The sequence below is a fragment of the Orbicella franksi genome, chromosome 4 (assembly GCF_964199315.1).
Source record: "Orbicella franksi chromosome 4, jaOrbFran1.1, whole genome shotgun sequence".
In the NCBI taxonomy this organism is placed as follows: domain Eukaryota; kingdom Metazoa; phylum Cnidaria; class Anthozoa; order Scleractinia; family Merulinidae; genus Orbicella; species Orbicella franksi.
In genome coordinates, this window is record NC_138148.1 from 16,640,796 (window position 1) to 16,651,421 (window position 10,626).

Sequence of the window (10,626 nt, forward strand, 5' to 3'; positions counted from 1 at the left end):
ATATAGCTTAGCATTGTAAACAAATGTTTTGGTTTAGAACCGCACACGAAGGTTCGATCCGAGCCTATCTCAATTTAGCTAGCTTCTTGGCTCCTTGCCATACAAGCAAACTAAATATGGCAGGCAATGGCCCAACATAACGCTATAAACGTCCACGGAGGTATGATACTCACGTGATTATCTGTTGGGCCTCGTTGTACCAGGTACAGGAAATTAGAGCAGATCTTTCTTAGGATAAGGCAAGCTCCTTTGAGGCAAACGTCCCTCTTCCCCGCTCCAAGAGTTGAGAACAGGACAACGAAAACGGTCCTTTGGTGAAAAGAAATTGTCTCAGGCAAGTCAACATTTTCAACATAAGTTTCTTTTTGTGAAGTACGATACCGACAAACAACATAAATTTAGTGATAATATTGTAGTAATATTGGAGAATTTTCAAAATGTAAATGTTCGGCTTGGGTGGTTACGCCTTCATCCCCAGATATCGTAAATCACACAGCTCGGGACAAGCGACGTATTAGTCCTATCCACGCTTTCTTCACGATCACTGTATAACTTTCGTCCTTGGCATGAAGCATACGAGGAACAATGCCTGTTTATAAATTCGGAAACTTAAGCCATGGTGAGTAGCTTGGGGCGTTTTTGAGACGTTAATCTGATTACATTCTCAGCTGAGTTGTTTTGTTAGCTTTCGACAAAAATAGAAACATTTATTGTCAGATTTATCCAACAGATTGGTCTGTTTATATTGGAGGTCTTCAGCAAAGGCTATGAACATGTTGAATTTGAGCTTAAAGAGTCGGCCTTGCATTAAATTAGCACATCTGCAATATAAATATAATTTTACTATGCATAACCATATGTACTGTATATCAATTCATTTCAGTAAGAAGAAACAAAATACCTACTGTACCACTCTTCCACTAATGAAGTGTCTATTTTTCTCTCCTTACAACAGGCCAATCTGATTTGAACGTTCCAAATACACCGATAGAGTTTCATCATGCATCTGTGCCTTGCTTTTCTGTTTGTTGCCGCGATTTGTCATGGAAAACCAGTAAAAGTGCTTTTTATTTTTTTTACTTTTTTATTTATTCATTTATTTATTTATTTTTGTTAATTTAGCTTCACTTACTGCCAACTTCTCTTAGCCCACTATGCAGACGCTCTTTGGGCTCGTCACGCAATCTTCCTTCTTCACATTTTCTGCTGAGTCGGCATATTGCTTTAGATGTCCAATATTTTGCTTCTTATCATAACGATTGAGAGCTGTCAGTGAAACAATAAAACAATGCATAAGTTTCATAACACAAAATAGATGAGTACCAAATGGTACAATTTGCTTTTCCAGCAAGGTATTACGTGTGTGAATAAGGCGACTTACGTAAAATTGAATAGGCGACAAGTTTTAACGTCATGGTGTACAAGACTAGCACTTCACCAGTCGAAATAAGGGCCATGAAAGTTGCCTAGTTCTATTTCAGTAGTACAAGCCTTGTATTTGAAATTACAATGATTTATTTTCATAACTTTTGTCTCCCAAGACTAATATGCGCAAGGACGACCCTGGACAAAAAGACACGGCCTTGATAGAAGATTCCCCTTGCAAGGTAAGACTCAAGTCTTATTATTATTATTATTATTATTATTATTATTATTATTATTAATTGTCATTATTAAGATATTCTCTTCTCGTTATCTTTTGCTGACTCATTGAGATATGTGTTGTAGTTTTCGTCAAAGGAAACGGGAGATTCTGGAAGCAATAATTTATTAAACCGAGAAAATATGAAGGAATTTGCAACGAAAGAAAATAAACTGGCTTAAAAGATTTTTGCCTTGGTTGAAATCAAATTAATTAATCAGTCATGTTTTCTTGTTATTGCAGGGAAATTTGTGCCCAGAAAACACGACAAAATACAAAGCACGATCCTGCGTCGATCATCTAAAGAATGGCGCCAACCGCTGTGGCTACTACAAGATTTATGATGCTGCTGGAAATGGATTCACTGTGTTCTGTGATATGGAGACTGAGCCTGGTGCAGCATGGACTCTCGTCGTATCTTGGAGCCTTGAAAATAAGGATTTCTCCAGCTTTAGGTAAAATGCTCGTTCTTTCTCCATCAGATAAGATTTCGCCAGTGTCAGTAAAGCACCGGGAGACGAGTTCCATAAGACAATTTGATCATAATGTTTAAGTTTGAAAATTAATGAAAATCGGTGGGAAAAAAAAAAAATGGGTTGCATTTCTGAGACGTGGGTAGAGGCAGTGAAATAACAGCACTCCAGATCGAAATGACGACAAGTTATACCGACAAAACAGCGGTGACAAGGGTGTATTTAGGCTATTTAGCAGCGGAATCTAGAGTATCATTATGAATATATATTTAATGAAAAGATAGTTTGATGTTGCCTTTCCATGATTTCCATTTGAGTTTTTTTTCCTCGACTATAGGAAGACACCTCTGTCAATTAACGATCCGGTAAACGAAAACTCGCCCAATTGGTTTCTTTACCGACTGACAGCTGACCGAATGAAGTCGTTAAAAGCCGTATCAACCCACTGGCGAGCCACGTGCAGTTTTGACAAACACGGTATCAACCATTACGAAGACTACGTACGTGGACAGTTTGCGGAGGCTGATATTCTCGCTTTCCTCGGTTCAGGTGTCTGTCTCAAGACCGAACTTGTGAACATCCGTGGTCACATTGGAATACACAAGACAGCCAGATTTTGGCAGGTTGTCGGCACGTACTTTCTGCACATCGACAGCGCCAGTAAGGGTTGCCAGTTTGATCCAACCGTTAGCTCCGTGTCAAGTGAAGATAACTTTGGGTTTTACGACCGCACAAATCCCAAGTTTACCTGTACCACGAATGAGGACTCCACCACTCAGTGGTGGTTTGGTGGATATCAATAATTCACTGAACTCTGCCCCTAAACTTACCCAGCATCAGTCCTGCGTGGTTTAATTTTCTTCCCACGTAGTTGGTTAAGAGAGAGAGAGAGAGAGAGAGAGAGAGAGAGAGAGAGAGAGAGAGAGAGAGAGAGAGAGAGAGAGAGAGAGAGAGTAGTCAATGTGCCTTTAATTTGCTATCATAATCATGTAATAAGATAAAGCAAAGTGTGAAAAAGGGAATAGACTTTTAAACTGCCATAGGAAACAACGATGTGATCTTGTGTGTAAAAATATAACTTGAAATCTTCCTCTGACTGGCTGTGAAGCTTGTGATATCAAATTTATTGTTCGAATAGTTTCCAAAATTGTGAAATCGTGCACATAAGATGGTTGGTATCTCTGTATATGGTAAACTTAGGAATAAACGATTTGAACAGATTGTCATTAATTTAGAAAGTGTCGAGTTCATTTTACACTTTAAATTTCCCGCTTACGGAAAATTAAAATTATCAAAACGCTTTTCAGCGCGTGGATTGGTAAAATATTACGTATTGGCCTTATAGAGTGGGTGATCTAAAATGGATGGTTAAGTCATCGACGAAACAAGTGTATTTTACTCTAAGCAGTGATAACAATGTCATTCTAACAGTCACTTGATTGGGTAGGTGGCGAGCGTCAGAATGAAACGGTATAAATCCAGTTTACCCCCTGTAATATAGAATCTTTCCTTTGCTGATTTTTGCTAATTGGCTTTCAAGTTAGATGCCAAATGCCCTGGGAAAGAATAACATCCCAGCGGGTGCATGGTCTCCAATGCAACTCATTCCAACTAGCAGACTTTACCAAGAGAGCGTTAACAGTAATGTAATTCTAAGATAATTTCAATATCGACCTTAGAAATTACTTCTAAAATACAATCTACTCTCACTGATAAGTATTTTAAGTATTGGACAATAAACGGTATATTTTTCTAAATGCGTGTAGGTTTGCCCTTTATGACCTGACGGATTTAGAGGCTAATTATCACACAATTGACAAATTTGATAATTATACTCGACTATTGATGTGCCAATTTCACACTATAATCACGTAGAATTCAATACTCTAACACCGTTATCAAAGAAAACGTCTGAGAACTGAGCTTTTGCCTATAGATGTTCTCCGTTTTTTTTTTTTTTTAAACTGATGCGTGAGGTCGTGCAGGTCTGCATTTTCAGATAAGACTGAGTCATTTGAATCTGCCGTATATTGTACGATGTGATTAACTCGGCAATGTTGACGCAGCACGTGCATTTGATATTTTAAACTGATGTTGGCTTGATGAAAACTGGAGTTTAAAGCAAATGTTTTATCTTGGAAGACAAGAGATGACAGTGAGGCAGTTTTAAGCCCCGGCCAAGCGATCCCAACATTTCATCCCAACATTAGCCACCCTTTTGCGACGTGTTGCGAAATGTTGGGTGTTGCTGGCTCAAGTTTGAAAATGAAGTTTGAAAATTAACTCTGTGACTAAAACCGAAAGCCCTGGCCAAACGATCGCAACATTTCAGCACAACATATCGCAATACTGAGCGCAACATGTTGCGTGCGTTTGGCCACCCTGTTGCGACGTGTTGCCACATATTAGGTATTGAAAATCGAACTAGTGCGCATGCCCGTCGGGTGCAACATTTCAAATTTGAGCCAACAACACCCAACATGTCGCAACACGTCGCAACAGGTGGCGAAACGCGCACAACATGTGGCGCCCAACAATGTTGCGATATGTTGCGTTGAAATGTTTCGATCGTTGGGCCGAGGCTTTAAATTTGAAACTGGTCAAATTTTTCATGCAACATTTGTGGATGTTGCATAAGGTTGTGGTCGTTTGGCCAGGTTCGTGCAACAATTATTGCATCAGTGCATACGCACTAGTTCGATTTTCAATACCCAGCATATCGCAACACGTCGCAACAGGGTGGCCAAACGTGCGCAACATGATGCGCCCAACAATGTTGCGATATGTTGTGCCGAAATGTTGCGATCGTTTGGCCGGAGCTTGCAAATGCTGGGCCAACAGTGTTGCGATATGCTGCGTTGAAATGTTGCGATCGTTTGGCCGGGGAAAAATGGCCTGTTATTGGTTAATGATGAGATCATCCCACTGTCCAAATTTGGTGAGAATCGAAAGTAACGCCAATTTTCTGTCACGTTTTCAATCTATGGTCACTGGAGTGACCAAAATCGGTAGGTGGTAGGCATTGAGATAATTATCGTTAGTTTGATTTGATCTATTTGCATTTACTGGCGTTGCCTAATTATTTTATCACTATATTTTTGTTATTTGCATTTTGCCTAAGTTTTCTCGTATTTTACATGATCCCAAAACATATCGTCTGAATTTGCAGCCTTTTGCAAAAGAGCTTTTACAATAACAGTTATGTTTCTGAGATGTTTTCTATAGCGAGCTTTTACAACGATGGATCTACTGGCTGGCATGAATGACAAGCCTTTGATATAGTAATACTACCATTCGGTTTTTGCGCAGAAACAAAAAACTAATTGGCTTTTAGTGAATTGTCAGATGAAATCGGAAAGCATCGAAAATACTGTCCGCGCGATCTTCATCACAGCAGGTGCACAATTTCCCGTGCAAATAGTTTCACGTTTCTCAAATAGTTTCCAGTCTTACTGAAAACACGGTTAAAGGAATGCGTTCCAAATATATGTTTTGTGGCACTGCAGAAATCATCAAAAATATTATCTGCTTTTTATTCAGAAGTATTTTAACTAATAGGCAATATGCGGCGTATTTGTCCAAATCAGCATACACTGTCTGTTTGTCCTTCATGGAGGATTTAGTGGTTGACTTGAATGATAATCACAGAATCGACAAATTGACAATCGTCAATTGGTGTGAAAACAATCACATTAAAATCACTTAACCTATGTAAGCACCCTTATCAGAGAGAGCGTTGGTGAACCTAGGAAGAACTTTTCGCTTTGTATGCTTTTCGCCAGCTGCTTTAAACTTTGTTTATCTGGTCATTAACCCTGTAAATATGCCTAATGCTTATTTTGATTCGACTTGTTTATATTAATCTACATGGAATAACTAATTTTAAAGTGTCTTTAAGTTGTATTTGTTTTACGTTTTTGCCTAAGTGACTTTAAAGGCAAACATCAATAGCTTATGGCAGCTCGGAATATAACACATATCTACACTTCCTCTAGGTTTACATCACAAACACAGTTTCGCCGACTCCAGTATGTACAACAGTCCAACATAACTTTCTCACAAAAATTACGTTACATAAAGCCCTAAATTTAGCTTCCGTGCATAAACAAGCTTTGTTGATATCAATATACTTACTCTAATGTATATTTACTCAGCGCAAAGACATGGATAAAGAGTAGTTGTCTTAAAAAGCATCATGCTCGCAAGTTAGCATTCGTAACTGTACACTTACTGCAGACTATGATTTTAGCATATTGACTAAGAATACTGGTTATCATGAAGTTTCGTTTAATCGCATCCATAAAACCGAATCCAGTTTATTAACGGCCTTTGACCAGAGACAGCTTTCACTTTGGTTATTTAAAATAAATATTCTCACGGCTTTGTAAATATGCTTTCAGCTGCACTTAACTGCCAGACTTAAAGCCCATAGCTGAGAATGAGCTATCAGTTTCAGCATAAGACTTCGGAGAGCAACGCCCTGCAAACGTTTCCTGCTGAACGTTATTATCTCAGGCAAGTGAAAAAGAAAGTTTTTTTAAAGTGAAATGTCTAAATTAGGTTATACATTTCAAAAAGCACGAAACATGTTTCGGCATGATTTAAATGTTTCTTTTCTTTTTTTCCGCGCGAAGATGACTCATTTGAAGTTAGATATAATATTTGGAAACTACCTTCTCCCTTATTTTTTATCATTATTACTGTTTGTATGTACAGCAAGTTAATAAAAAATATATTTTTTAAAAGTTTGAGTGAAAATTCGAACAAAAAGGTTTGTTAAACACCGCCAATTTGTTCGCAACGAAATTTGTATGACGCATATAAGAAATAAAAAAAGGCATCTTCGTCAAACCGAAGAACGTTTCTTATAAAAAGCATAAATTTCGCGTTATGTGATTGTTTTACTGGTGTTAACAAACATTCTGCTTCACCAGACATGGCTTATCACTCTGTATGGCGTATCAGTTTAATAAGACCAAACTGGATGTATGCCACTCTTGCATTAACGAAGTGTCTCTATTTTTCAGTGCTTTTAAGTTAACACCGTGGCAGTTTCACCATGTAACTCTGCCTTGTTGTTTTGCTGATTTTGGTCGCTATTTGCCATGGGAAATCGGTACTGTTGTCCTTCATGTTTCCTATCCATCCATTTCTGTAGAACTAGCCTTATTTGCTCTTCGAATTTTCTGCTAATTTGTATTCACAATTATTATTTTGAAAGACCAACACGCCTAAGGATGATCCTAACAAAATGGACGCGGGACTTAAAGAGGATTCTGCCTGTAAAGTAAGACGCCAGTTTTGCTGTTAATTTTACAGGACAAATTTTTCTGCTCTTTAAAAGGCATCAGTTAGTAAGTAAGTAACTATAATTTACCAGGGTAGCCCATTCAGCAGTGAGGCTGGTATCCACTGGTGTCCTGGGAAATAAAAATATGTACAATTTATAAAATCTTAATAGAGAAAAAGGGAAAAAATTATGTCCTCGGTAATATTGGAAAATGTTCAAAATTTGTGCGGAAACATATGACAAGGAGGTTTGATTTAGCGGGAAAATTCCGCTAATGGTTGGAAATCTTCAACGGATGTTAAGAAAAATGTTAAACGTATTGAAAATCGTTGGGAAAAAAATTAAAACCTTCCATATGCCACTGGAAATCTTCGTTACACTGAAAGGACAACAGTGAAAATCTTTAATAGACAAGGCCTTGTATTTTAAAATGGCATTTTTACAAGAACATTGATTGTGGTTAATCGGTCGCAGCTCGCTTGCAGCATTGTTTTTCGTAATTGCTTTCATGTTTCATAGAGCAGTTTTGCAATTAATCACTCCAGCCGATCACAAAGAACACAGACTGATTTTGATGAACCAATCAACACTCGAAGTAAAAACATGTGGTTCATATACCAGTTAGTGATCTTACTCGCCAGAGATCGTGGACAGTCGAGAATATATTTGTCTTCGGTCGTTTATGTTCAGACTTCCCTCCATTTGACTTATACTGTCACGGCCTCGAGGAAACCTCGTGCTAGTTACTAGCAAGTTTAAATCACACCAACACATTGGTACGTTTAATACGTTTATATTGCTACCAAGAGAAGCAGCTACGCGTTTGCTATGATCAGAATGGGAATCTGAGTTTTGTCCCATCTTAATGTTTGCCTAGAATGTTCGAAATCGGAGATAATGTGCTTGTGATTTCAGGGAAAGCTGTGCCCTGTGAACAAATCAAACATCAAACCACGGTCTTGCGTGGATCATCTAAAGAATGGCGCCAACCGCTGTGGTTACTACAAGATTTATGATACTGTTGGAAATGGATTCACTGTGTACTGTGATTTGGAGACGGAGCCTGGTGCAGCATGGACTCTTGTTGTATCTTGGAGCCTGAAAAATAAGGGATTCTCGAGCTTCAGGTAGAGCTATCGTTCTAGTCTCTCGTTTTAAGATGAGTAGCGGGCAGGTGAAGTAGTAGTGAACTCTAATTGTCCTTTATGCATTGTTATTAAGCCTACTCTGCCTAACTTAAAGAGTTCCTTAAACTGGTTTTTTAATAGAATGGCAGCCACTCTCTATCTCAATGAAAAGTATAGGAGATGTTGTAGTGAAAATTGTATGTGTAACTGAGGCATGTATGCAATTTTAACGCCTCCCATATGGAAATTATGTCATCATGATCACCCCGTTTTTTTTTCTTTAAATAAATCCGTACATTGCCATCAAGGATTTGTTCCTTTGGTGCGTTCTTTTGATGATGCGGGGCGGGATCAATGACCTAAAATCACTCGGACCTTAGTGAATCAAAAGAACTGATAAATCCTCGATCAGGGGGGATTTAGCAGCTCCTTTGACGCACCATCATCCCAGTGATCTTAGATGACTGAACCAGATCCAGGAGAAAAGAACTCAACAACAATTTTTAAAAATGTCACAACCTCCAAAATTAATGTTACAAAATATGGGATATAAAAGGTAAAGAGACTTGGAAAAAGCTTGTATTTTAAACAGAAAGTTAAGACCTTTACGGTTTAAATGTGTTATTAGCTTAAGTTTAAACAATTACTCGCAAACGATTATTTTTAAATACAAATGTATCACATTTATCAGACGAAAGAGGTTCCGTTGGACTTTGAACGAGTGGGCAAGAGTTTTTACTAAAACTTGATGTTATATCTATGCCAAGAAATACGAGAGTAAGCGTCCCTATACCAGCTTGGAGAGAAGCACTGTGGAATATGTATTTTTAGTTTTGTTTTATTGCACACAATAATGCAATTTCATTTTTTTCGTAATTACAGGAGCTCCCCTCTCTCAGTCAACGATCCGGTTAACGAAAATTCGCCAAACTGGTTCCTCTATCGACTGACATCTGACCGAATGAAGTCCTTAAAACACGTATCAACCCATTGGCGGGCCACATGCAGTTTTGACAAGTACGGTATCAACCAATACAAAGATTATGTCCGTGGACGGTTTGCAGCGGCTGATATTCTCACTTACCTCGGTTCAGGTATTTGTCTGAAGACCGAACTTGTGAACATCCGTGGTCACATTGGAATACACAAGACAGTCAGGTTTTGGCAGGTTGTTAGCGCGTACTTTCTACACACCGACAGCTCCCTTAAAGGTTGCCAGTTTGATCCAACTGTTGGTTCCATTTCAAGTGAAGATAACTTTGGGTATTACAACACAGTAAATCCAAAATTCACTTGTACCATGAATGGGGACTCCACCACTCAGTGGTGGTTCGGTGGATATCAATAGTTCACGGAACATTAGGCGTAACACCTGGCGTATTTAAACTTGTTAGATCAAATCAGTATATGTCTACTCACGTAACTGCAGGCCAATTATACTGTTTATAACAGACCTGAAAAAATAGTGAGGACAAAGAGCATTATTTCTTAATTTACCCTTCTATCGAGGGCAAATTTTACTTAGAGAGCGAAATCTATAATGTAAAAACGCCGAATGCCGAGATTCTAACTTTGTGCTACTTATGTACCGTTTAAGAGAAGGGTTGCTAGGATACTTCAGTTTGCCGTTGCTATTTTCATCATGTAATAAGTTTAATCCAGGAGTGATAAAAGTGAATAAACGTTACGACTACAGCAGAGTAAAGTCAATTTGATCGTGTATTAAAACGGATTTTCTTAAAATTGACATCAAACCTGATTATTATGGGCCGCAAAGAATGTAATTTCAAACAGTTTTATTCCAAATCATGTTTATATATATGGTAACTTTAGAGGAGGGATTGTATCGGTTTTCAGATGGTGAGCATTTCTAATTTCCGCCAAATTAGAAACGTCGAGGACGTCCTTCAGCGCCCCTTTTGTCGTGCAAATAAAACCTTCATGACTTTTTGCCATCTCTGTAAACAGGAAAATGCCTTGGGAAGGGGGACGAACGAGGAGAAATGCAGCCTGAAAATTAAATCAAAGGAGACCTATGGCCAAACTCGTGGATTAAGTAATCTAGAGATGAAACATATTGGTGAACTTCCAATT

General features: G+C 38.4%; 2 protein-coding genes across 5 annotated transcripts; both read left to right on the forward strand.

The window, feature by feature from the left end:
- The first annotated feature begins 296 nt into the window (after positions 1 to 296).
- LOC145484811 (uncharacterized) lies at positions 297 to 3,852 on the forward strand. Of its 3 annotated transcripts, none has more exons than XR_014049074.1 (5): positions 297 to 1,054; positions 1,542 to 1,607; positions 1,886 to 2,097; positions 2,453 to 2,989; positions 3,038 to 3,852. XR_014049074.1 is itself a non-coding variant. In XM_081463449.1 (4 exons), exons 1-4 carry the CDS (start codon positions 1,001 to 1,003, stop codon positions 2,916 to 2,918), a joined length of 798 nt encoding a protein of 265 aa, XP_081319575.1. In that variant the 5' UTR covers positions 992 to 1,000; the 3' UTR covers positions 2,919 to 3,852. The 3 variants fall into 3 exon arrangements, 1 of the variants encoding a protein (XP_081319575.1); XR_014049073.1 differs by having other exon boundaries at positions 3,042 to 3,852; XM_081463449.1 differs by having other exon boundaries at positions 992 to 1,054; positions 2,453 to 3,852.
- Positions 3,853 to 6,103: 2,251 nt separating this feature from the next.
- LOC145484815 (uncharacterized) lies at positions 6,104 to 10,296 on the forward strand. Of its 2 annotated transcripts, XM_081463455.1 has the most exons (6): positions 6,104 to 6,143; positions 6,516 to 6,630; positions 7,143 to 7,231; positions 7,337 to 7,402; positions 8,321 to 8,532; positions 9,415 to 10,296. In XM_081463455.1, the coding sequence occupies exons 4-6, from the start codon at positions 7,367 to 7,369 to the stop codon at positions 9,878 to 9,880; spliced, it is 714 nt and encodes a 237-aa protein (XP_081319581.1). In that variant the 5' UTR covers positions 6,104 to 6,143; positions 6,516 to 6,630; positions 7,143 to 7,231; positions 7,337 to 7,366; the 3' UTR covers positions 9,881 to 10,296. The 2 variants fall into 2 exon arrangements, with proteins under 2 accessions (XP_081319581.1, XP_081319583.1); XM_081463457.1 differs by lacking the exon at positions 6,104 to 6,143 and having other exon boundaries at positions 6,485 to 6,630.
- The last annotated feature ends 330 nt before the right edge of the window (positions 10,297 to 10,626 follow it).

Excerpts from the sequence above, each read along its gene's own strand:
- LOC145484815 (XM_081463455.1), top strand. The coding sequence starts at position 7,367 with ATGGACGCGGGACTTAAAGAGGATTCTGCCTGTAAA. Across the intron at positions 7,403-8,320 it reads AAGAGGATTCTGCCTGTAAA|GGAAAGCTGTGCCCTGTGAA; the intron begins GTAAGACGCCAG and ends TTGTGATTTCAG. Across the intron at positions 8,533-9,414 it reads AAGGGATTCTCGAGCTTCAG|GAGCTCCCCTCTCTCAGTCA; the intron begins GTAGAGCTATCG and ends TCGTAATTACAG.
- LOC145484811 (XM_081463449.1), top strand. The coding sequence starts at position 1,001 with ATGCATCTGTGCCTTGCTTTTCTGTTTGTTGCCGCGATTTGTCATGGA. Across the intron at positions 1,608-1,885 it reads TAGAAGATTCCCCTTGCAAG|GGAAATTTGTGCCCAGAAAA; the intron begins GTAAGACTCAAG and ends TTGTTATTGCAG. Across the intron at positions 2,098-2,452 it reads AAGGATTTCTCCAGCTTTAG|GAAGACACCTCTGTCAATTA; the intron begins GTAAAATGCTCG and ends CCTCGACTATAG.